This window comes from Protopterus annectens, chromosome 17.part0 (genome assembly GCF_019279795.1).
Source record: "Protopterus annectens isolate FY-2018-M chromosome 17.part0, PAN1.0, whole genome shotgun sequence".
Classification (NCBI taxonomy): Eukaryota; Metazoa; Chordata; order Ceratodontiformes; family Protopteridae; genus Protopterus; species Protopterus annectens.
In genome coordinates, this window is record NC_056751.1 from 140,302,042 (window position 1) to 140,329,331 (window position 27,290).

Sequence of the window (27,290 nt, forward strand, 5' to 3'; positions counted from 1 at the left end):
ATGCCTTAAGTGGTATCCAAGCGTACTTTGTCAAGCTGTTCATCTCTGTTTTTTTTCCAGAGCCTAAAAATGAGGGAGAAAGGTTACCCTAAACACTGGATGTCCACAGACAGTTCTGGAACTATCTTGACAGAACAAACTCTTAAAGAGCTTCTGATCAGTTGTTGATTTCTTATGAAGGCAAGAAGAAATGACACCCAGTGTCAAAAAAGACCATTTCCAAATGAATGTCTCATGCCATTAGGTTTTGTTATTCCCACCACCACAAAACTATTGCAAATAGGGTTAAGACTTATCCTTCTAGGACCTTGGCTTCACTTGTGACTTTTTGGAAAGGGATGGATTCTAGAAATATTTTATAAGCTGCAACTTGGTCCTCTGTGCATATTTTTACAAATCACTATAAGCTATATTCCTTCCCCAGGTTAAAGGACAGGCTTTGTTAGGAGCATTCTCCAGGGGTTCCTGGACCCTCAGGATCCTTAGGCTTCCTCCGCCTAAGCTATGGTTGTACATAGTACAGTTGTGTAAGTGGACTTGGCATAACAGTAGATGTTCAAAAAAATCACTACTGCAGTAGCCACTCCCTCCCTAATGTATGTTTTTCTGCCAAGGTGTAGATATTTTTCTTTTCCTGCCATTGTTCTCCTTATAGGTTCATAAGTGGTTACTAAGCTATCGGCCCAAGAGCCAGTGATACGTGTCAACGACCCAAGGGATTTTGTGGTTACAATATAGGCTTGTACAAATTAAACATTTATAGGCTGCCCCTGACTATTAGGGTCATAGGTACAAAACCAGGGGTAAATTTGTGATTTCTATCATCCATTTGTCCAATTTACATTTGAATAGAGTTAGGGTGAGCTTTGCTTGACATGGGTAAGAAGCCTGTTCCAGAGAGGAAGTAATCTTTGAGATGCATACTTCTTTTTCCAACATGTACTGTTTGTCACAGATGAGGTTTAGGTCCTTAGATTGGGTATTTCTAATGCTATTTGTTTTGCAGATGTGCAACAGATCCATCACTGTGAGACCACTGGATGCCTTGTAGCCTGGCATACATCACTATGCAGCAGTCAGTAGGAGACCGAGTACAGGGATGTGGCTTTGAGATGGTCTATGTAAGACTTGCTGCTTAATCCCTGTATTTTTTTTGTGTAGAACCTTTGTAGTGTCTCAACCTGTTGCAAGTGCCTGGTTAGGTATGCCAAAGGGTGCACTGTAGTCAATGACTAAATCCGATGAGAGCCAAGTACAACAGAAGAGTAACCTTCTGGTGCCTATAAGCTGAGCAAGCAGTAAACATGTAGTGGTCAAATATCAGGCTACTGTTAACATGCGTTCCCAGATTCCTGTTGAGTCTACTTTTAGGTATGTATCATCAATGTGGTAATTTCTAAGCGGTGCTGCCTTTCAACAGGGTGCTATTGTGCAGTTTTTTGCACTGATTTTTGTTCTATGGCTCTGGCACCAGTTGTTTGTCTGCATCAGTCCCTCTTGAACAACATATATGTCTTTAGGGGATTCACTGGACATGCCTAGTTTGCAGTTCTCTGCACACTTGGGACAGCCAGATGTTCTGGACATTTGCCTTGACCTCAGAGAAGTAGATGCCAAAAAGGAGAGGCCCCAACACCAAATCCCACTGGGACTCTGCTAGTGTCGGGCCTCTTTGTGGAGATGGATCTCTCTTTACCTAACTTCGTCTGTCTTATCAGTGAGCCAGCTGGCTCTTCATCAGGTGGCATATGTGTTTATGCCTAGTTTCATAACTTTATCAACAATGCCTGAGTGAAGTATTCCATCAACTGCTTTGGCCAGATCAAAGTAGGCAGTGTGTACTGTTTTGCCTTTGCCCATAGTTGTAGTGACTTTCTTGAAGGAGTCCATCAGGTTAAGTAGGCAAAACCTGCCTTTGACAAAACCAAACTGGGTAGGGTCCAGTGTCTGTAGGTTTCATATGCCATTGTTAATCGTATTCATGATTCTTTCTATGGCCTTGTATATGATACTAGTCAGACTTAAGGGTCTGTAGTTCCCCATGTCCATGGAGGGTCCTTCTAGTGCTGGGAGATAACCATTACAGTCCTCCATTCCATTTAGCATGAAGCCTGTAGTGAGGCTGTGGATAAGTGAAAATTGTAGCAGGCCTTGACAGATCATGTTTCAGTCTATTCAGGAGGTGTCAGAATGTAGAGATAAGGCAATAAGCAAAGGAGAGTAGTATTGCTGAAATTGAATTCATCCTCAAGTCTTGGTGAGTACCTTCACGAGGTGGACCCTATTTTTCAATATCTCGCCAAGATGACACTGAGCTATAGACTGTATTTATATAGCATATATCATGGACAGACGTAGGTCAAAAGTTAAAAAAGATAGCTGGGTGCACAAGACCCAGGATGAAAAAGTGCCCAAGTCTGGTAGGCACACTGGTGCCAGGACTGGAAAAAAAATTACTGTAGAATCCTCAAAATACATTAACATTCCTACAATGGGGCCAGGCTGGCCCCCCTGCTGTAGAAGGAAGTACTAGTCCACAAAAATTACAAAAACTGATAGGCCAAAGAAGAGCCATAAAGACGATAGAGTGGACTATTGAGGATAAGAAAAAAATTGTGTATTGTTACTATTATGCAAAAAGCCCAGAATTTCCAGACACACGATATACAAAAAGACTGAGAGGAATTAGAGGAAAGAAAAATATTTCCACAAGAAAAATTGTTAGAAGCCTCAAATAAAAATTTGTGTTCATTAATACAACAGATTAGTGAAAAACACTATATAGACCAAGAAACTTTGAGTTGTTTGGAAAAAGAAGAGGATTCGGTGTAGAAAACCTAATTCAGAAAGCACCACAACAGGATAGAGCAATGAACATCCAAATTAAAGGGAAATCAGTGGAACGGGAAGCAACTGGTCAGGCGCCATATGAAGATATTTTGGAGCCTTCCACAGGAAACCAGTGTAAACGTTCACTTGAAGCTGGACAGCAAGGGAAGGAACAGGAAACTGTGGAAACTCTGACACAGTCAATGTTGAGGAGTGACAGGCCAATGAGTTCTCATATGACAGAGCAACAGATGGCACAGGATGAAATTGAAGCGAATATGCCACAGGAAGATGCAAAAGAACTTTCCATAGAATGCTCGCAGGAAATGGAAAACAAAAAATGTGTCCCCAGTTTAGAAGAAAATGAGCTAAGAGAGGAGTTGCTTGATTTAACAGGGATGGGGACATTAAGATCGATGAAAGAAATAAACTGCAGAAGGTCAATAAAACCCAAAAAGTCAGAGGTTTGATAAAACAAATGAACATAGTAAATAGGACTGTCCATAGAGATCCATACGATATAACAGAAGTAAACAGGGTGTATTACTGTACAGCTAAATTAATAAATGATAAAGTTCAGTGTTAGAAGAGTATAGAAAAGGGAACAGATCAACAAGAATACTTAGACATAATAAAAGCAATGCTCATTATTAGAACAGATCAGGATCTATCATAAACTATTGCAGATAAGCTAAAAATCTCAGTACAGACAGACAAATTTAGAAGATACACAGATAAATTTAAAGGAAAAGGACAAAATAAGCAATTTATTAATGACCCAAAAAGTTTTAATAGAGAAACTGAGAAACAAGGTAAAATGAATTGAAAGACTACCAAAAAAAAGAAGAAATAGATATATTTTGGAGAAGTATTTATGAAGATCCTGTGGAACATAAAGATGCTAAATGGATAGAAGCAGTAAAAGAAAGAATAAGAAGTTTAAAGGTACAGGATATGAAATGGGATGAAGTAACAGCCAGAGGGATTGAAACAAAGTTAAGAAAAGCCTTTAACTGGAAAACCCCAGGCCCAGATGCAGTACCTAACCTCTGGTTAAAAGTATTAACATCTTTGTACGAAGATTTACCTATAAGTAAGAACTATTTATGTGCACACCCCGAACAGACCTGGCTAACAATAGGAAAAACAGTGCTCCTACTTGAGTGAACCTACAAGCGACCCTAAAAATAATTGACAAGTCACTTGCCTTCCAATAACGTATAAGCTATATACTGGAATTGATGCCGACAGAGTTTATAGTCATTTAGAAAAAAACTCAGTTATGACAGTAGAACAAAAGGACAATAAAGGAGTCATATGGAACAAAGGATCATTTGTTTTAAATAAAGTAATAGTGGAGAACTGTAAAAAGGGGAAGAATCTAAGTATGGCATGGATTGACTACAAAAAAGCATTTGATAGTATCCTGCATTCATGGACAAGAGTGCTTAAAAATGTATAAGATACATCCTACACTGATCAACTACATTATAGTGACCATGATAAAGGACAAATTATTATCCCAGGGATAAAAATTCAGTGGGGGATATTCCAGGGTGTTTTTGTCATGACTACTATTATGTCTTGCCTTTAACACATTAAGCTGTCTACTTAACAGCTTAGGCCATGTCTGTAATTTGGATCCTAGAAAAAACAAAGTGTAAAGACTTGTCTTCTCTTTGTCAATGATTTAAAACTGTGTAGCTCATCAGATGAGGAACTGAAAGCACAACTGCAAGTTGTCAAAACTTTTTCAGATGATATAAGAATGTCATTTGGTCTTGATAAATATGCAAAAGCAACCTTTAAAGCAGGAAAACTGCTGCACCAAGGAAACATCAGTATGGGACAAGAATGTGATATGAAAGAACTTGAGCAAGAGAGAGTGTATAAATATTTTGGAATTGATGCAGGATAAACAATAAAACATGAACAAATGCAACTAAAACTTAGTAAGCCATACTTTAGAAGACTTAAATTAATTCTGAAAACAGTGTTAACATCTAGGAATAAAATTCAAGCTATAAATCAATTTGTTCTTCCTGTCCTAAATTAACAGTTGTGGAGTGATTGACTGGCCCCAAAACATGTTTGATAGATTAGGTAGGAAAACAAGGAGGATACTTCATGCTCGTCAAATGATTTATAAAAATCAATGCATACCAAAATTATATATTCCCCATTCTGAAGGAGGGATGGGCCTCCTTCAAATTGATTACATGTATAGATTTGCAATCGTGAGACTACACATACATCTGCTGACCTCACAAGACCGAAATGTAATGAAAGTTTTGAAACATGAGGAGAATAAATCTAAGATGACTTCTCTGCTTAGTCTAGCAGAAGCATATCGGCATCGATCAGGAATGGAAGTCAAACCAGAATTAGATAAAAATCAGGCAGCAACTGAATGTGCCAAAAAAACAAAAAAAAAGAATATGAGGTGAAGAATCAGATGAGAAGACAAGAAATGTGGAAAATGCATAAATATAGTTGCAAGTATAGAAAACTTCTGGAAGAACCTCTTGTTGATCAGGATCGAACACATGAATGGTTAAGGAGAAACGAATTGAAACCTAAAGATGAAAAGTTAATACTAGCGGCCCAAGACAGTCTACATACACCTTGGTTTACAAAGTCCATTGAACATGTGGGAGAAACGGGTCTATACCATATGAGCGAATCGCACAAATTGCGAATGCTCATAATATCAAACGTACCGGACCTCAAATTTCCTATTGTGGGGGGCTCCCCCCCACTAAGTATATATTCCAACTCCGAGATCGCACTGCAGTGAGGAAAGGCGCATATCCCATTCTTCACTGTAGCGCAATCTCAGAAAAAGCACTTCGAGGTCCAGTACGTTCGATATTATGAGCATTCACATTTGTGCGATTTGCTCTTATGCTATAGACCCGGGAGAAACTGACAAATGTAGGTTTTGTAAAACAGAATTGGAAACAATCGCACACTTTGTTGCTAGTTGTGACATACTAATGGCAGAAGATATACTGAAAGGCATAATAATGTGGCAAGACTGTTGCACTGGGGATTGTGCAAACATTATAATAGTGAAGTGGCTGAAAAACACTGGAAACATGAGCCACAAAGCATCGTAGAAAATATTGAAGTCTACATCACATGGGATCACCCATTCCCAGCAGTTCAAAAGATAGATGCAAGAAAACCAGATATAGTGGTCCACGAAAAGAAGACAAAAGTAGCATTAATCACTGAAATCACTACACCCAGTGAATACAGTGTCTTGCATACAGAGAGAGAAACAAAGTAAAAAAATATCAAGATTTGCAGGCAGAAACTAGATCAATGTGGAAGAAAGATACCCAGACAGGATCAATAGTTGTATGAGCAGCAGGTCTTATAAAAAAGAATCTGCAATAGGAGTCATTACTGGGCACATTGCGGGTACTGCGAGGAGCACTTTTGGCTGACATTAAAGATTGAAACAATACTAATTTCATGAACTTTAATCATATTTTGACATAGGAATGGGGTCCATTCCCATCATGGTATTAGAAACCCAAAAGACTTAGAGAAATTAAAAAAAAAGCATGCTGGGATATAATTAGGGCCTATCAAAACAGTGTATTTATCCCTGTCATGTGCACTGAGGGCCTGCTCCCTAGTGATGTTTGGTGGAAGAATTGGAGTGGGTATTTCCTTGGGGGGAACTGGGGCTGATGGAAGAGTAATTTATCAGACTGTCGCTTTGTTATACCCTCTGGCTCCATATGAGTGGTTTATTCACCATTAGTTTGTGACATTGTTTGGGTATTAAATTTAGGATTGTGAGCATAACTGAATAAAGTCTTAAGGTTGGTCTTCACTTGGAAGGCTGTTTTTATTTTAAATTTAGCTTTGGTGGGCTTGATTAGTCCTGAGTTGCTTGTTCAGATTGAAAAAGAAGTTTTTTTTTTACCTTGCTGGTCAATGCCCTTCCTGTTTTTGGGCATGATTTGCTACCTTTTGTTATACAGCCTATTTATACTGGGATTACACCAGGGTGGCTTGTTTTTGGAAGCTGTCCTGTGATTATTTTAGATATGTACTACTGTTTCTGTGCAACAATTTACATGATTGCACAGGGTTTATGTAAATAATTCCTCATAGGCAGCTGTGTTCTCAGGGTTTGGTGGTGGTTGAAATTTTGCTAGACTGTCGCTTAGTAGATGCAGCTAGCCTTGGAATGGTTTTAAAATGTTCTGGGCCTGGCTGGGATCCTGGACTTAATATTTATTTCAAAGGAGACAACTATATCACCAAATCTGACCAATGAGGAATTTACACTAGGAGGAGTGCATCTTTTCCCCATGCTTATGAGGACCAGGTCTAGAATATTTGCACCCCTCTTGGGCATGCAGATTAGCTGTTCAAATGTGTTTGCATTTATAAAATCCAAGAATCTCTGGGCCTGCATATTTGAAGTTGGGCATGATTATAATTTAATGTTGGTGTAGTTAAAGCTGCCATTAATTTTTTTTTGTTAGGTTAGAAGGAGGTTGTCTCCAGTACTTTCAAGTATGTAATATGGGCTTTCTGGGTCATAGAGGGGAACTTATTGCATGAAAGGATATAATACAAGACTTATTGTAAATAGGACGTGGAGAAGCTCAATTGTGTCATATTGTTTGATCAGCCTTTAGACTGTATCAGTGCTGTAGCTGCTCTGAACATGTGGAAGGCAGTATATTCTTGCACTACCAGTGTGCCCTATGTGGCTTTTATCCAAGTCTTGATAATTGTGCAGATATCTATATTCTACAGGATAATGTGAACTTGCAGGGAATGTAGTTTCCTGTTTAGACTCCTGGCATTGAACAGTAATACATTTAGAATGTTCTGTGATGGCTTAGCTATGTTAGTAGATTTATTAGGGTGGTACTGCCTAAAAAGGCACTATGGGGATGGATGAGGTTATAGCTAATATTTGAAAACCTAGGGGGACAGGCACATACCGTTCCTAGCAAAGCAGTGTGATCTGTTTATATCTTTCCAGACATACAAATATTGTACCCCCTTGGAATGACAACAAAATTAAACTAATTATTAAAGTCCGTTAACTTCTGTTGGCATTGTGGAATCATTGTTAGAGAAGTTAGAAGGTAGCATGCTGCTCAGTGCTAGGCTCATACTGGCTTGGAATGCATAGTGCGAGAGAGGTATCATGTCTGTCTTCATATAGTACATGGAGGTAAGTCTTAGGTCATTTTCACTTGCATAGACTATGATGTTGTCATACTGATACTTGTGGTTTGAGTGCATGTGTGGTTTAGCAGATCCTGGTGCCTAATAGGCAGCTGACCATGACTAAGTCCTTGCTCAGCCTACTGAGTGGGATGTCTGTGTGTCTCGCAATAGAGACTTCTATGACCAAAACGTGTTGTGTGGCAGTTTGCCGTATGAGCTTAGAGGTTGAGACAAGTTGTGATGATGCTTTGTGTGTCTCGGTGTGTGTTGTCTTAGCAGAGTGTTCCAAGAGCTGCTGAGGGTAGTTGTTTTGTGTATGATGTCTGGGAGGCTTTTGAGGTTTTGGAAGGTTACTTTCAAGAACCTAAGCATATGTGTGCTGTGTGTCTGGTCGATACTATGTGTAGTATGTATTATTGCCAACCTGTTTGATATTGTTTGTGTTGGCAACTGAGAGCCTTGCTACCAATGACATTGCATAACTATCTTTCTCGCATACTCTGTCAGTTTATTTTTGAAATGGGTGGCTGTCAGTAAGCATGAGACAGTTGATACATTGCCTCAGGACACCTAACTCCACCAAGCTGGCAGCAGAGATTGTAGGAAAGTGCAAATCTGTGGTTTTAGATTCTTAATTTGTGCTGTTTTACTAGTGGATGGTGCAAGACTGGTTAATGGCTGCCTACTTGGTTGCTAGTTTGTACTGTAGGGCTGTGCTCTTTAATGCAAAAGCCAGTTGCTCTTTGAACAACTTGGTATTGGGAGATTTCTAAAGTTGTCTATTATAGGAAAATTGTAATGCAAAGTACTTGTGACTGTACAGACAAGTGTAAGGTGTGTCTGCACAGTTTGCACCTTTGTGCAAACACGCCAACTTTATAGCAGCACAGAAAACTGCTAAAATAACCAATTTGCTGTGAGAGAGCCATTTTATCTGTAAACATCTTCGTAAGTGTTGCAAACTTAAGATTTTTTCAGTAGGTACAGAGCAGGCTTTGTTAGGTCTATTCTCCAGGGGCTCCTGGACTTAAGTTCTGGTGTTTGTTCCATATAACTTAGACTATTGAAACAGTGATCTAATGATAAACCTATAGTACAGTTGTATAAGTAAACTTACCATAATTGTAAATATTCATATAGATCATTGTTGCATTAGCCACACCATTCCTCCTTTCTCCTCTTTTTTGCTATTTTTTATGCGTGGGTGTGGAATTTTTATTATTAGTTTTCTTGTTTGGCAGGACTCTAGCCACCCTCTTCTCAGGCAAGAAAGCTCTGAAGTTTTGGTGCCCTAGCCACTGATTTTATACTGCTCTCCCCAAGCTGTACAGAGTGTGAGGAAGGTGCCCTAAAGCCTTGGAAGACGGACAGCTGATCCAGTCCTTGATAGGATATCCCATGTAGCTTAGACTATTGCAAAAGGAATCTATTCAGATGTCTACTGTTATAGTAAGTTTACTTACACACTTCTACTTTTCCTATGTGTACAAGAGAAACCATTAGATTGAGCATGTGTGTGTAGTATAAAACTCCAGCTTGGTTATTCGTGTATTGAAGTTCTATTCGGTGCTGTGTGTAGTATAAAACTCCAGCTTGATTATTCGTCTATTGAAGTTCTATTCGGTGCCCACTTATTGTAGGCACTTTGAGTTTATGCACCTCTGATTTCTCTTGTTTATGTGCTTTGTAGCATCTGAAGGGCCCCATTCACCTTGCACTTAACTCCCCTGGGCACTGATCCCCATGCAAAATCCATCTGGGCTGATTGAACTAGGGTGGGAGAAGGGGAGGCCTGATTTGAGAGAAATATGATCCCTCCACCACTGTAACTTTCCTTTCACAAATTCCAGCATTGGTACCTGTAGCTCTAAGAGATATAGGTGCTGGAGCCAACAGTTTTTAAGTACCATTGAATCTTTCTCATGTGGAATCTGGTCAGTGGTATCGTGAGGATCACTTATGCTGTCAAATAAAAAGTAGTAATAGTGATAGTCATGTATTTCAGACAGCTCAGTGGTGCAGTGACTAGCATTGTTGCCTCACAGCAATAGGTTTCTCAGTTTGGCTTTCAACTTCTTTGCAGGGTATGAATATCCTTTGTTCACTTGGATTTTCTGTAGGTACTGCATTTTCTTTCCACATCCCACACACACATGACATGAATAGTGACTACGTTGTCTATATTGAAGATATGTCTGGCAATCTAGTTTCATTCACTACTTGTCTAGTAAACTCTGTAGGTGTGATAGCTGTTCATAGTGTCACTGTAGGAGTCAACAGCTCTCAGCAGTGAGTTTCAGCCTGTTATACTCAACACACACTAGCTCTTTGCAAAGTCAGATCAGTGGCTATTTACCTATGATTAAACAGCATCTGGGATCAGTCACATGTCCACAGATTGCCTCAGTCTTTGAACTGCATCCAAGGTGCTACAGGAAAAGAAAGTTATATGTACAAAGTTCTTTACAACCTTTGTACCACAGAAAGAGGTACAGAGCAATGGTGACACAAAGAGGTATTATACGGAATCAAACCAAGTTAAAATACTGTCAATGACAATGAGCCAGAAAAAAGGACGCATATATATGCAATACCTTTGCCAAATCTAGCATAATCAAATAAGCACTAGAAGGCATTACCTGTAGACAGCACGCTAAAACACTGCATAGTGGACAGCAGAAACATGACAGTAGTTTACACGGAGGAAGTAGAGTTCATGGATAAACTCAACATTATAATAGCTATGTATGTACTTTCTACATGTAAATATTCCCCCATAGTGTCAACAGTAACTATAGTCAGACATACAGCAAGAAAATAGATCAACTTACACCTTATATGGTGTACTGTGGTTTACACGATAACCTTGAGTGCAAAATAAAATATAAACCCCATAGAAAGTAAGTGCACATAGCATGTCTAACATGGATGTTGATGACTGAAAATAAATGCAGTACTGCCTAACAAAACTAGTATAAATACACAGGTGCTCAAAGATGATATGCAGAATATTGCATTGATGCCAGCTGTGTAATATAATTACATGACACATCCTCAGTGAATGATAAAAACTGCATACATTAACCAATCAAACTGTTCTCCACTTCTTGGATGGAAATACGTTAAACAATGACAGGATAATGGGGCCTAGCCCTCTAGATGACAAGGTGTGCTGTACACAAAGGTGCTACAGGTGCATGACACTGTGCCACAGCTGCAAAATAGGTACTCACCTTAGTGGAGGAATTGTTTGTTTGATGATGGTATGTCAGATGTTTATGAACAGGCAGCAGACCATGCTGAGGTTAATACAGCTGCTTAGGTAGCAGAACCTCTTAGATGTTCGCAGTTGATGGTGTTTCTTCTAGTGCTTATGGTGTCATGGTATTTAAGAGCCATGCACTACAATTCTTTAGATGAATCCACTGATGGCAGACATGCCCATCAGTGCATGGAAATATGCAGGCATGAAATTACATGATGCATGTTGCTTGCCACACACAAGCTGGGGCACCCTATCATCACAGCTCACTGTGTGTCTGCAGTTGCTTGTAGTACATCATGGATACTTCAGAATGACTCAGACAGCATCTCCTCAATCTGCTAATAGTGATGGAAGGTATGGTGAATCTCTGCACATCTGGGTGGTTTGCACCAGCAAACTTGCCTTTGAAGAAGACTAAAATATCAAGCTCCTAGATTTGCCTCCATGCAGGACCCATGTTGTTATACGTTTTTGGGGGCCACACTCATGCAGGACCAATGTCAGCACTCATTCATGGGGTCACACTGATAAGTGGATTTAGTGTTCAAGATTTTTCGACATTGTGGTCTTTACTGTTTTGGTCATTCAGTATTATGGTCTGTGGATTTTGATTTTCAGAATTTGTAATAGTAAACCACGTAGGTCAAAACTTAGATGGTCATTATGCCCACATTGCCTTTGGTCCCATCAGCAGTGTAGGAGATATTAGATAAATACACTAACATAACAGTTCTCAGCTAGATAATGTACGACATTCACTTGAAGCATTTTTGTGTATTTATTTTAATGATTTATGTATATATTAGCTGAGTTGGATGGCTGGTTCAAGACGCTTTTCAAATCCAAACTAGCCCTTGGCAACTGTAACAGAACGTTGTCATTTACTTGCAGTCCTGAGAATGCCATTCAGGAAAATGTTTATGCACAATGCATCAAAATTCTAAAGTTTGTAATTAATATGTAGTGAAATTTCTAATATGGGCAATGCTGGGCTGTAAAGCGATAAAAATGTCAATGGAATGACAACATCGTAACTTGTAGAACAGAAATAAGTTAATGGACTGTGACTCAGTCAAATGCTTATAGTAAAATATAGGTTATCTTTGTAGTTAAAGTTCAGCAGTCTTCAAAGCTACTGAGTATTTAAGAGTTAAAAAGCGAGAAAACAGACTATAGATAAATACGTTCCAGATCAACAGAAAGACCAAAGCCCAAACAGGTAGCCTTAACGCTGGTTTATTATTTAAAATATGGTTAGCGTTTTCACAACTCACAAAGAGAAGCTTCTTCAGAGAACAGTTCAAAAAGGCGCCAAAACTTTTTGAACCTTTAAATACAAACAATCAAGTTACATCACTTCCTTGTAAAACACCAAAGCCAAAAAGTTTTTAAAAAGGTATTTTAAAATCCAATGATAAGCACTAAACCTATCTTTCACAAATATATAAATAAAATATAAATACTATAATAAACAAATATTAAGTATAAAAACATGATTGAGTATTCTTGGAAAATATTTAGAAACATAATAGGTAGGTAGTAAGTACTTGAATTTGACGAGTCAAAGTAATGAGAATACCTTAATTATGTAACCTTATTCTAAGAATAAATGAATACTGCCAATAAGAAATAGTAGTTATCTCAAAAAAGACCTAAGTTTTAATACTGGTGCTATATTGCAACTATCATTTAATCCAGGAGCATTGAAGGCATCTAATTTAAGCTGCCATTCAAGCTCACGATTCTCAAGCAATAACGAGAAAGGGCCACCTTGAATAGTTACTGGCATGTGGTCAGTACCCATAAATTGGAAACTGTGTCCTGGATTGTTCAGTACATGTTTAGCTAGAGCATTTTCGCATTTGCCATTTTTAATGGCATAGCAGTGTTGACATATTCGCTCTCTAAATTTTCTGTCGGTTTTACCGACATAAAAAGCAGAACAACAGACACAAAATGCAATATAAATAATGGACTTTGTTTCACAATTGATCTTGAATTTTATATCATATTTTTTCTCCCTAATAGAAAATGTACTACCAGTCCGGATTACTTTACACCAATTACAGGTGCCACAGACAAATGTCCCTTTAAATCTACTGAGAGGATTAGGGACAGGATTCCTTTGTAGTAACTCCTTAATATTGCTTCCTCTTTTATATACCACTATAGGTTTCATTCCCAGTTTCTCCAATAAAAGTGGGTTACTAGAAATGAAAAACCAATTTTTCTGAATTATTTCCAAAATTTGATTGGAATTATTGTTAAATGTAGTTATAAAACTCAAAGAAAAAGGGTTCTTGATAACAGTGGTTCCTGTATCACCTCCTATAGGAGAACTTGACAACATTTCAGAATTACCTATATTCAATCCAGTAGTTAGTAGAGTTGGAATTTCAAGGTTGAGCAGAGGTTTGTAAAAGCCATTGCTCCTCTTGGTTTCCACCTCACAAACTAATTCTTCAATCATAGATTGGGGGTACCCCCGGTTAATGAAAAGTTGTTTTAGAAATTTACATTCTGAAATAAAATCAGAAAGGTCACTACACATCCTCACTGCCCTAACTAGTTGTCCCTTGACAATGGCTCTCTTTTGTTTGAATGGGTGTGAACTTGAGTAGTGCAGGAAGGAGTTACAATAAGTGGCCTTCCTGAAAATTGGGTCCATAACTATAGAGACCCCCCCCCCCCATGAGGGCTTTGGTGGATGGAAGATCCTCTATGACTTATCCATGTTCCAAATATATAGATTCTTTGCTTTCCAAATATATCAAGCTTGTACCGAGCATTTGCAAAGACTCTTGGTCCTTTTTAGCTAACATCAGTAGTATTAACTACAGCAGCTCCTGCAACTTCCTCACAATCGACGTTGTCGATTTGTACACCTCAATTCCGCATCAGGAAGCCGTAGAGTGGATTGGTTCCTTGTTAAGCGAACTTAAAGCACCAAAAGGTGAAATAGACACCATCACAGAATTACTGGACATTGTCCTTACTTCTACTTTTTCACTTTTGAAAAAGAGTATTATCTTCAAAAACAGGGAGTGGCGATGGGCTCCCCCTGTGGTGCTAGTGTAGCGAACATGTTCATGTCATTCTGGGAGAAACGCAACATCTTTAACAATCCAGATCGGATGGAACACATCTGTTATTATACGTGTTTCTTGGATGATGTGTTCATCCTTTTTAAAGGGGAAGCACCACTAGCACAAGCATTGGTTGAGTACCTTAATGCAACTACACCATTTCTCAAATTTACACATAATTTCTCAACAGATAGAATTGATTACTTGGACGTAAAATTGACAAAAGATCGAACCAATTCTAGGTTTCAGTCTACAATTTTCAGGAAGGCCACTTATTGTAACTCCTTCCTGCACTACTCAACTTCACACCCATTCAAACAAAAGAGAGCCATTGTCAAGGGACAACTAGTTAGGGCAGTGAGGATGTGTAGTGACCTTTCTGATTTCATTTCAGAATGTGAATTTCTAAAACATCTTTTCATTAACCGGGGGTACCCCCAATCTATGATTGAAGAATTAGTTTGTGAGGTGGAAACCAAGAGGAGCAATGGCTTTTACAAACCTCTGCTCAACCTTGAAATTCCAACTCTACTAACTACTGGATTGAATATAGGTAATTCTGAAATGTTGTCAAGTTCTCCTATAGGAGGTGATACAGGAACCACTGTTATCAAGAACCCTTTTTCTTTGAGTTTTATAACTACATTTAACAATAATTCCAATCAAATTTTGGAAATAATTCAGAAAAATTGGTTTTTCATTTCTAGTAACCCACTTTTATTGGAGAAACTGGGAATGAAACCTATAGTGGTATATAAAAGAGGAAGCAATATTAAGGAGTTACTACAAAGGAATCCTGTCCCTAATCCTCTCAGTAGATTTAAAGGGACATTTGTCTGTGGCACCTGTAATTGGTGTAAAGTAATCCGGACTGGTAGTACATTTTCTATTAGGGAGAAAAAATATGATATAAAATTCAAGATCAATTGTGAAACAAAGTCCATTATTTATATTGCATTTTGTGTCTGTTCTGCTTTTTATGTCGGTAAAACCGACAGAAAATTTAGAGAGCGAATATGTCAACACTGCTATGCCATTAAAAATGGCAAATGCGAAAATGCTCTAGCTAAACATGTACTGAACAATCCAGGACACAGTTTCCAATTTATGGGTATTGACCACATACCAGTAACTATTCGAGGTGGCCCTTTCTCGTTATTGCTTGAGAATCGTGAGCTTGAATGGCAGCTTAAATTAGATGCCTTCAATGCTCCTGGATTAAATGATAGTTGCAATATAGCACCAGTATTAAAACTTAGGTCTTTTTTGAGATAACTACTATTTCTTATTGGCAGTATTCATTTATTCTTAGAATAAGGTTACATAATTAAGGTATTCTCATTACTTTGACTCGTCAAATTCAAGTACTTACTACCTACCTATTATGTTTCTAAATATTTTCCAAGAATACTCAATCATGTTTTTATACTTAATATTTGTTTATTATAGTATTTATATTTTATTTATATATTTGTGAAAGATAGGTTTAGTGCTTATCATTGGATTTTAAAATACCTTTTTAAAAACTTTTTGGCTTTGGTGTTTTACAAGGAAGTGATGTAACTTGATTGTTTGTATTTAAAGGTTCAAAAAGTTTTGGCGCCTTTTTGAACTGTTCTCTGAAGAAGCTTCTCTTTGTGAGTTGCGAAAACGCTAACCATATTTTAAATAATAAACCAGCGTTAAGGCTACCTGTTTGGGCTTTGGTCTTTCTGTTGATCTGGAACGTATTTATCTAGAGTATTTAAGAGTTAGTGAAGGGTAGCAGGCTGAATGTTTAGACCTTCATTGTTACCAAAATATACTGCCATTATTTTTATTCAGCACGTTACTACCATGCTGTGCAACACTTTCTCTCTATACAGTCGTATGGCATCTCTGTACTATTAGCACCATAAAGTTTACCTCCGCAGTTGTGTAATAATCTTGTACGTAGATAAGCTTTTAAGTCACTCTCAAATGGTGATACCTGTATTATTACAGAAGTTTTGTTACAATCTTATGCTGTTTAACAATGAAAAAAAAAAGACACTGTGCTGGGAGAATCTTGCTGTTCTTACAAAGAAAAATACTTGAAAAGAGAACTAAGCTGCACCAAATTGCAAACAGTTAAGGGAAATGTGTAATAACTGTAATGTTTGTAAGAAGTGTGTATCTCCAGATATAGAACAAATGCACACTTACCACTATGCAGATGTAATGCAGTTTAAAAATAATTCTAAGTTTGTTTACTATGCAAATTTCTGCAGAACAAGCCTACTGCTGCAAGGGTGCTGTTGCAGTAAGTCACAGGATGATGTCTATTTGAATAGTATTTTATTGGGAACCTCTGTGCCCCTTCCCAAAAGTAACCATGGAAACTAGAAGGCACAATTCAAAATTCAAACAAAAGCCACAGAAGTTCTGTCTGAGCACTTATAACTATACAGTGTTTAAACAGGCAAACTACTTTGACTGTTAGAAAACACCCTTGGAGGCAAAGCTCAGTCTGCATTATATTATCTGAAACAACTCTGAACATTCTGTTCTGGACTTAAAGCCAGAAAAAGAAATGGCACAGTTTCTGTTTCAGACATTGGGTAGTGCTGCAGCGATTAACGTTTTTGCCTCATTGCAAGAGGTTCTCCGGTTCGATTTTTGGCTGGGGTGCCTTCTGTGCGGAATCAGCATGTCCTCCCTGCACTCGCATGGGTTTCCTCAGAGTACTCTGGTTTCCTCCCACATTCCAAAGACATGCGTGGAGGATTTCTCCCTGGGCCTCTGCTGAAAATAGGCTATTTCCTAATCAGTCTTTCCCCGTAAACAAATGTTAAATAAAAATAAATAACATTTTTCTGAACACTGCCATTTTAAATGGTGCATTTTCAAGTCTGTGTGCAAGTTTTGTACTGTTTGTATGTTTATTTGCAAAAGAAAATGTTTTACCTCATTTATTGCAAGCAAAGAACTGTATTGTCTAACTTTAAATGCTTTTGGCTAGTGATTTATTTATTAGTCTAAGTGGGTTATGCCTTTTTACCAATATATGCCTGCAATTGTGTTTACCCATTAATTTTGAGCTGTTGAATGATGAATACAAAAAAATCCACAAAATTCCAAAGATAACTAAACATGTTTTGTTAAGTTGTACAGTTATATGCAGCCAGTGAAGGAATATAATAGAGCATGAATAGAAAATAATGGATATTTGTCATGCAAAAGAAACAGCTAAAACTAAGGGGAGATTCAAGAGGTTACCACAACATCTACCATGAAGACATGCAGCACTACATAGAGGAACCATGATGAACGCTAATGAGACATTCTGGGGGTGAGAAGCTCATGCTCATTAGCCATGTGCTCTTTCTCTCTCTCTCTCTCCAGAACTATCTCAAGGAAGACATTGACACATCAAGCGGTTCAACAAATCTGTCAGCCATGTAGAGAAGCATGGCCTTCTGCACTATGTTACGTTATTAAACTCTGCCAAAAGCGTGTGTTCATCTGCCTGTCACAGATGTGGTGGGAGAAAGAAGTAGACCACCAGGGATTACTCTTCAAGTGCCATAATGGCACCAATAGCAGTACAGGGAAGTGGAAGTAAGGCGCCACTAAACACCAAGGAATATTCTTAAAATGCAGCAAAAGCACCAGCAGCATTATGGGGATGGGGTTATTTCCTAGACATCAGAGATTGCTGTGATCGGAAGTACCATTAGGGTACCAACAGCAGTAGTGGGATGGGGGAATGGGAGATGTACCAAGACCATAGGGCATAAGAGATACATGCAGTGATAGCACTTCGGCTATTAATGGGGTAGGGGGAAATGGGAGGCCAGACAGATTAAGGACAGGTATGGGGGAGTGTGTGTGTTGTGTATGTATGTGTTTGTTCATGTTCTGTGTACTTTTGTATGAGTATGGGAGAGTGAGTTGGGAGGATATCACTGCCTACATGAGCAGCAGTTTACTACCACACCACACATATCAGCAATAATATGCATGTCGTTTTAGTAAATATGATCAAGACATGCAAATTAGCTGATAACAAGGTCTTACCTTGGTGAGGCTAAGATGTCTATGAATTGCAAATGGACACATTGTGGGACAAGGACCTCTGCAGCATGAGTTTTATGGCCTGTGTTAGGCACTTAAATACATTCCCAGTGAAAGAACTAAAAATTCTCATTCCCCATCTTAGAAAGGTGTTTATAGCTTGATATAAAAGTCCAATACCTTAAATGGTTCAAAAACTTTAAAATGAGTCATTTAAACTCCATAGCAGGAGAGCACCACAACAATATACAAATGAATAGGTCCACAGCATAGAAACTTCTGTCAGCACAGGGCAGGGACACAAAAAGGGAGATGCTGGTAGACTAGTATTGGGAAGCTGTAATAAACAAGGACATCAGTGCAACTTTAAGCGGACACAATACACAAGATGCCAATGGAGATTGTCTTGTATAACACAAAGGGTCAGACTGACCTTTCCTTTATGCTGCGTTCTACCTCAGAGCCCTGAAATTTCTTTTTAATTCCTCACATATCCTGTTAGTTTAGACAGACATCCAGTTTAGAATATTTGGAGCTTCAAGATTACGTGATGTGAAAATATAGATAAACTGCAGTGGTGGCTTTGCATGCAGTTTATACTCTATTTCACTCTATATGTATGAAATGTAGAGAAAAAAATATTAACAGCTATTTCCATTCATATGTTGGGCATTGTCCATTTACAAATCTCAACAAACAGTGTTATGCATATGTGATTGCACCAAGTTAGACTGTTACAGCTGTCCTTATCTTTATACCAATACCACTCAGCTGTTCATTTGCTGGAACATATTGCATTTCTTCTTAAAATAACAAGGTTCCACAAATTTCTGAGTGGTCCTCTAAATCACAATTTGTTTTACTTATTTTTCAGCCCATGGCCCCACAGAGAAATCACTGATAGTTGTGATTGTGAAGATTGGGGGAAGATGGGCGAAGGCTGCCAGCCTAGTTAAATAGAATTTGATACGTAATTCTATCATTTGTAAATATAGATGTAAAATACAGCCTTGTTTCTTAAATGAAAGAAAACACTGGAAAATGTGAACTTCAGGATTGTAGCAATATTGCCATCTGCTGTAAGCCAAGTATTTCACATCTGTTCTTTTGAAGTTAAAACTATTTCTTGTATACCCTTTTGATCTAAATAGTGATGTCAAAGTGGCTGGCTGAACACATTCTTTCTATTGTCTTAACCTAAGGAATAATTGCTAGAGTGTACATGTGAAATGTCTTTTATTGTTGTAGTTTCCTGAGCAGGTGTTAGATTGCTAAATAATACAGTTTGTTGGCCTGGGAACTACAGACTAAGTGTCAAAATGATGTAATGTGTATACTGGGAAAACCCAAGTGTCAAAATGATGTAATCTGGGAGGGCCTAGCAAAGATGTTTGTTAGTGAGTTTAAAAACGATTGTTCAGAGAGAGACTGTAAGCATTTTGATGTTGATATCCCACTTATCAGCACTCTGCCTGTTGTCTTATGTAAGTAGTATCTTAGAAGTATGTTTTCTTGTAGTAATATCTAGGAACTTAGAAGAAAGTTAGACGAGTGTTTTTCTGTTATATCAGAACTTTCCTACTGTATTGTTTAAAGTTTCTGTGTGATCTCTGAACTCTTGGATATCACTGTGTTGTAGTAGTATTGTCTTGTGTTTAATTATTTATTATTAAATATTTTAAAACCTTTTACCTTTGGCTGGTTTATGTAGAGACAAGCTAATCTCTAGAGTACAGTGCATGCTTATAAGTGATCCTGTAAATTAGCCCTGCCAATAAGCCTTAGACTGATCAGTCACATTGCCAATTGGATAATAATATTGCACAGTAATAATTAGACACCCTTTTAAGGGCCTTTGGGTAGCTGATAAGTATTAGCTGGTGGTGGCAGAAATTACTACCATATAGTCTGGGTAAAGGGGGCACAGCTGGAGAATCTATGTCAGCCTTTCCCAGGAGTGTCTGTGAAGTTGTATAAATACTTATCTCGAAGTGTGTGTGGTGTGTCAGCTACCTGGGCAGGGACACAAAGCACTGGTGGGACAGAGAGGGTACTGGAGGTTAGCTCGCCAGCTAAGCTGAGATCTGGACCCTATAGCTGTGCCAGTGGGGAGTCTTATTGGGGACCTGGAGAGCAAGGGAGCAACCAGACCAACTGTGATCGCTGTGTGCACTTAAGGGAAATTGTACTTTACTGTGTGTATTTGTTATCCTTTCCTCTTATATGAGACACCTTCCCTGGTGTTAGTGGTGAGGATTGAGGCTCCTTGATTGCTGGGCCAAGGCACGGTCTTAGTGATATTGCCATTAAATTGATCTGACTATAGCTTCTCTCAAATAAAATCCTTGGAGACATAAGTCATGTGGTGGCAAATAGAGTTTATCCTGAAAAGGACTGCAACATTCTGAGAATCACAAAAGCGAATCTTACATATCAGACTACAGGCTGACTTAAAGACACATGCAAAGTACAAAATCAGCAGTTTCTCATTCTAGGTGGTCAATTTTCCAATCACAGTTCACACTTTTCAGCTGACTGTTACTGTATACCGTAATCGGGTCTTCTGTCATCTAAATGACAGCTTAGATTTTTACAATTTTTTCTGTTCTTGCTTGCATATAAGCAATGTCTTAGATAATTCTTCTTGAAGAAATCCATCCTGACCTGACACTTGTGCTTTTAGCACTCCATATAGACATTTGAGCCACAACCAGAGTAGCTCAAGCAGGTAACAACAAATATTAATGACAACACTGTACAAACTGTGGGATATTTTCTGTTAAACCTTTAAATGTCTCAATGAGCCAGGTTCTCATTTGCATAGAAGTCAGACTGCAGTGAGCCTTAATGGGTCAATTGCTTCAGAGGGGGAGTTGGTCTGTGAGCTTTAAACAGTTTTACAAGCACCAAGTGATGCAAACAGTGGCAGGGATGCCCAGTATCATTATGCGGTAGGATGGTGGTATTAAATGGAGGAGAATTTGGGTGTAAAGAAGCAAGGTTAATAAGTCAAGGTGTATGGGAATGGAATGTATTGTATGTGGTGGTGGTCCACTGTAGATCAGTGGCATGAGCAGCCAGCTCAGTGGTAATAAAAGCTACAAAAACTCATACTGAGAACTGGTGTGTACCCAAAGTGGAAATGCAAAACACCCAAAAGGTGGAAACTGTTTAATAGTAGTTTATTAAAAGTTAACATTTTCATCTTCCTTCTTATAAACTGTGTAAGAACAAATGAAGGCATTTAACTTTTAATAAACCTCTAAACAGTTTCCTCCTTTTTGGGTGGTGCTGCGGTAGCGTTGTTGCCTCACAGTAAGATGTTGTCCTGTTCGATTCTCAGCTAGAGCGTCTTCTGTGTGGAGACATGCGTGAATGGGTGTACCTTCATTGAAGGTTGTGCATCAGGGCCGGCAACTCAGAGCACGTAAAAATCTACTGCCAATCATTAGCGGACCGGAGTTCCGCTGTGGCAACCCCAAACCGGGAAAAGCCGAAAGACACAACAACAACATTGTTAATATCAGTGCATTATGTTTGTGATATCTGTGCCCATCCAGGGAAGCCTGTGTGCAGAATATGTACTGCTTAACACATTATCATACAGGAGCTGTACGCCTACTGCTTAGTTATCTCAAAATCTGTTTATAAGTGATGTATATTGTTTACAACTACAGTTCTCTGATTGGTGTCTGTGATGTAAACTGTAACTAAATTGATATCATTTTGTATGTTTTTCATTTATATAAATGTAAGATTGCCTTTGCCGTATGTATAAAATTAATAAAGAAGTTTGAAAAAAAATATGTTATATAACTATGTCTAACATGGCAGTCATGTTCAGATGCATGTACTACTTTCCTTGGTGATAATTGTATCAGGCATGTGTCATTATGTCATCTGTGTAAAATCTAGTAATGTTACTTTTCATTTTTTGTATTTATTAAATCCCCTACTGACAGCTTTTGTAATAATATATGAGGTAGGGGGATAAGGGGAACATTTCTCACTGGTATAAGAATCATATAACTGGATGCTAAGATAGTCATAATGTGCTTTTACTTAGAGTGCTTACATTTAAAAGGACATACCTGAAGCTCTTTTTTTCAATTTTGCTCTTCACTACTGTCACTGTTTAACAATGATGCTTCTTTTGAGCTGTTTTGCATCAGTTCCCTAAACAAATACTGCCAGTAGGACTAAACTGTCAGTAAAATGCATGTCTTTGGGGAAATGTAGTATAACTGTGGCATTTTTTGTAAAGCTAAGAAATCGCAGAGAAACAGAAACATAATGTTTCAGGGTTAAGATGCAATTGCAAATTTTATGTTAAGTGTTCAGATTTTTGAGTGGATGTACTTACTTTTTGAAGTCTTTGTCCATATCTTTGATGTCTGTAAAGTGAGCAGTATGCTTTACACAAAAATAACTAAATGGGCACTTTTTCTTTTCTTGACAGGCAAGCCGCCAGAAAACAAGGACCATGAAGTTCCTGAAAGATTTATTTGTTGATGTTAACTGTATCCTTACACCAGGTACATTTTTTTTTCTTACTTTGGTTCACCATTTGGTGGGAGTACAGATAGAGCTAATGGCATATTTTCTGCTTTCCTTATAAGGACTTTGCTAACCTTTCGCAATCATTGAATATTTGTCAGCATAAACTTTTAATATGGAGCTAAAGTTTCCATGATGAAAACAGAATTCTAAAAATGTGTCTAAAAATAATTTTTTTTGTAGTTACTGGAAATAGATCATGTCCCATATGTTTTTTCCACTTGCATTTGTGTTGCAGGTCAGTATGGCTTTCTCTTCTGTTGTTTTCAACATAGTTCTGAAATCAGTAACAAGTCATTCTGATGTCACATATAGGCAGACTGCCTAAGATACTGATATAAGTAAACTGTGGCCAGGTAGTCCACTGATCTTCGGTTAGGTCCTTTTCTTTGCAAATGATAATTGTCGAGCTGATGCCTTAGATTAGCTCAGTGGAGTTTTGTGTGCTTTTAGAAAATTGCCACATTGTTTACATGACTAATTTTATATTCTTTTATTCTATTCTACCAGTTGGTTTTAAATATCATTTTAAATCAGTTGTACTTTAAGTGTATATTTTGTTTCCATCATCTTACATTTTTTCTTATTTTTTTTCTTTTTCTGGTTCTCTTTTTTTCCACTTTATTCAAAATTATGTGTAATAACAATACTAATTATACAATTATATATATTTTTATAGATAGTTTTTAGGGTTCTTGTACACAGACCTGAAGAAGTCTAGAAGGATGAAAGCGATCTTTGTTAACAATAGGTTATGAAAATAGAATATGATTTTTACAATTGATTTTTTACATGCAAAGTGTATATGTATATATTTTTTGATTGCCAAATGGACTGTTTTGTCTTTCGGCTTCTCCCAGTAAGGGGTCGCCACAGCGGAACTCCGGTCCGCTAATGATTGGCAGTAGATTTTTACGAAACGCTGAGGTGCCAGCTCGACGCCCAACCTTCAACGAAGGTACGCCCATTTACGCACACATGTATTTCAAACACTACCCAACCGGGGGAGGACATGCAGACTCCACACAGAAGGCACTCCCAAGCCCAGCCGAGAATCAAACGGGAGAACCTCTTGCTGTGAGGTGCGCACAGCAAGAGGTTCTCCCGTTCGATTCTCGGCTGGGCTTGGGAGTGCCTTCTGTGTGGAGTCTGCATGTCCTCCCCGCGGTTGGGTAGCATTCGAAAGACATGTGTGCATAAATGGGTGTGCCTTCGTTGAAGGTTGGGCATCGAGCTGGCACCTCGGCGTTTTGTAAAAATCTACTGCCAATCATTAGCGGAATGGAGTTCCGCTGTGGCGACCCCTTACCGGGAAAAGCTGAAAGACAAACAGTCCATTTGGCAATCAAAAAATATATACATATACACTTTGCATGTAAAAAATCAATTGTAAAAATCATATTCTATTTTCATAACCTATTGTTAACAAAGATCGCTTTCATCCTTCTAGACTTCGTCAGGTCTGTGTACAAGAACCCTAAAAAAACTATCTATAAAAAATATATATAATTGTATAATTAGTATTGTTATTACACATCATTTTGAATAAAGTGGAAAAAAAGAGAGCCAGAAAAAGAAAAAAATAATAAGAAAAAATGTAAGATAATGAAAACAAAATATACACTTAAATTACAACTGATTTAAAATGGTATCTAAAACCAACTGGTAGAATAGAATAAAACAATATAAAATTAGTCATGTAAATAATGTGGCAATTTTCTAAAAGCACACAAAACTCCACTGAGCTAATCTAAGTGGACTAAGGGTTGATATATTTCCAGCCATGTAGTATATTTTCTTGGATAAAAATCACAGACTTAATAATGTACATAATAATCTGGTTAAATAAGAATTACCACATTGTTATAAATTTTATTTAAAGTACATAAGGGTTATATTATGACAACTAAGTAGGGCAGGACCAGCTCGAATGTCACACTGATGGGGAAGGGATGTGAATTTAACATGTGTACCAATAACACTTTGTTTTAAAGCACAATAAACCACTCCCTTGCCTGATAAAAAGTATATATATATATATATATATATATATATATATATATATATATATATATATATATATATTTAGAAAGCTTGTGAGGAAATATTACTCTATTTTTGTTTTACTTGGATCACTTGTCTGTGTACTTTAATAAAGGATTTTCGACTGGAAACAGACTGCCTGCCTTGCTTGGATTACTTTCGAATACTTAGTAATTATGTACAATTATATATTATTTATTTATTTATTTATTTATTTTTGACTTAAGAGTTTAAGTTTGCTACTTCTACTACTATTGCCTAATCTGATTAATATACAGTGATTAACTAGAGATATATGGACTGAAAATCTTCCACACAGAGAAGTTTCTTACACTGTTTTGTTTTTGGACCCACTGCTCTTGATTAGTGGGTTGTTTTGAGACTTCGGGGATACCACAGAGATTACTTGCTATTTTTAACTAATGAACTTACTAACATTTACTTGTTGGTGTTCTGCTAAAGCAAATAAATCTGCTGAAATTGCTGTAGAGATGTGTGGCCTTTTAACACTGATCATTTAGCAGCAATAAGTAGGCCAGAGGACAAAGCAGGGAGTAGCCCTAGCAAAACAAGTTTAAAATGCAGACACATGTTTGGGCTATTGAAAGGAGGAGCAGCAGTGTGAGACAAGACATTGACTAATTTTAGTCAAGGATTTTCTGTTCAGCAGATACTTTGGAATTTGACACTTTTGCTTACTTAATAAGGTTTACTTGCTGTTTACAAGCAAAAGCTATGTAATCTGCTGAACTAATGCCACATTCTGTAGACTTTTAGTGTTAAATGTTTTAGCAGCAGCTGGATACTTAGAATGGGAGTATGTCCCTGCAGAGAAGCAGTCTAAGATGTGACAAGAAGTTTAATCATTTTTGACAAAGTTTTGAACTTTTCATTTCATACTTACGATGCTGATTTCTTTTTCTTAGCTGAGTAGAGCTTTAATGTTAGAATTTCTTCATCATAGCCACTCAGATTGCATTCAAACTGTACCTAAAGGAATGAATGCCTTGTCTTAAGAACATCTTTCTTATCTCCTGACATGAAACAAGATTGCTTCTAGAAAGAGTCATTTGAAGAAAGGCTCATGAAAGTTTAAGTACAGTTTTTAATTTAAGCTTTTTTCCCCCAAAAGAAAATGAGAACTTCATTCTCTTCTGATTTTAAGAATAAAACCTTTATGAAGTACAGAAAGTTCGGGATGCTTACAGTGAAGTCTCTTGTTCCACAGTTACACAGAGGAGATTTGTTCAACATTGTAGATGTGCATAATATCTGGATTTCAGAGCCACATTTAGGTCATCTGGCCCCCTGAGCAGTTTACCAGATTGGTGCCCCCAACCCATATTTGAGTACCAAAAAAAGTCTTCCCAAGTTCAAGACCAAACAAAGAAAAGTTTTACAGAATAACTACCATCGTATTAAAGAAGCAGCAGCTTCATAAATGATAGCTACTACTGCACTCCTGTCTCATTAGCTGCTGCTGATCACACCCCTAACAGCTTATACTCAAAGCAACTTTCCCTTTTGCCCTACTCTAATTGTGGTTTTAGTGGCTTTTCATTATGTATAGAATACCTCCACTCTTTAAGTATTTGCCTTTTCAATGAACTCTGTGGTACACATCTTTATAAATTGTATAAGCTTTTTTTTTAAGTTCTGCTTTGAAGACGTGGGGGTACACTTTCTCAAACCTGGATGAATGGATAATAACTCCTCATGAAAGGAAAGGATGAGATTAAGTATATTCCATTGCTGTCCTTTTTCAAGATATAAGCATCATCAGGTCCCAGGCATTCAGCTCAGAGTCTAATTTCTGGGGCTGATTTTGATTTCTGGTTCAAACTAAATGCTTTTGTTTTCTAACAGGATCCAGTTCTTTGTTAGCCATCCTTACATTATCAGCAAACCAAAGAAAGTAACAGCTAGATCCATTATCAGAACTCTGGGCATTTTGCCTGCAACCATCGTTTACTTTGCATTTGAGTGTCATAGCTGACACTGGGAGCTGAATAAGATCTTGATTTGACTCACTACATCTAGCTCTCAGATCCAGTCAAAAAGGGAAAAAACATTTTGATAATAATGCTGTATTTTTCCAGAAAGCTCCTACCCAAATATAGAGTACAAGTGAATTTTAGCAGGGCTTAGGTGAAGAAGCACCTGAGATGCTATAGACTTAGTTTTGGGGATTTCAGGATCATCTTCTCTTTGTAATTGTTCTGTAGACAAGGGTTATTTTAAATGCTGTGCAAACCTATTTTCTGAGG

General features: G+C 37.8%; 1 protein-coding gene across 1 annotated transcript in view; it reads left to right on the top strand.

Moving 5' to 3' along the window:
- The window catches only part of LOC122791413 (fatty acid amide hydrolase-like), a 1,249,544-nt gene that overhangs the window by 1,062,631 nt on the left and 159,623 nt on the right, over window positions 1–27,290 (top strand). The window contains exon 17 of the mRNA XM_044059161.1: window positions 22,883–22,958. Coding sequence (XP_043915096.1) covers window positions 22,883–22,958 — 76 coding nt within the window. The remainder of the gene's footprint in view (window positions 1–22,882; window positions 22,959–27,290) is intronic.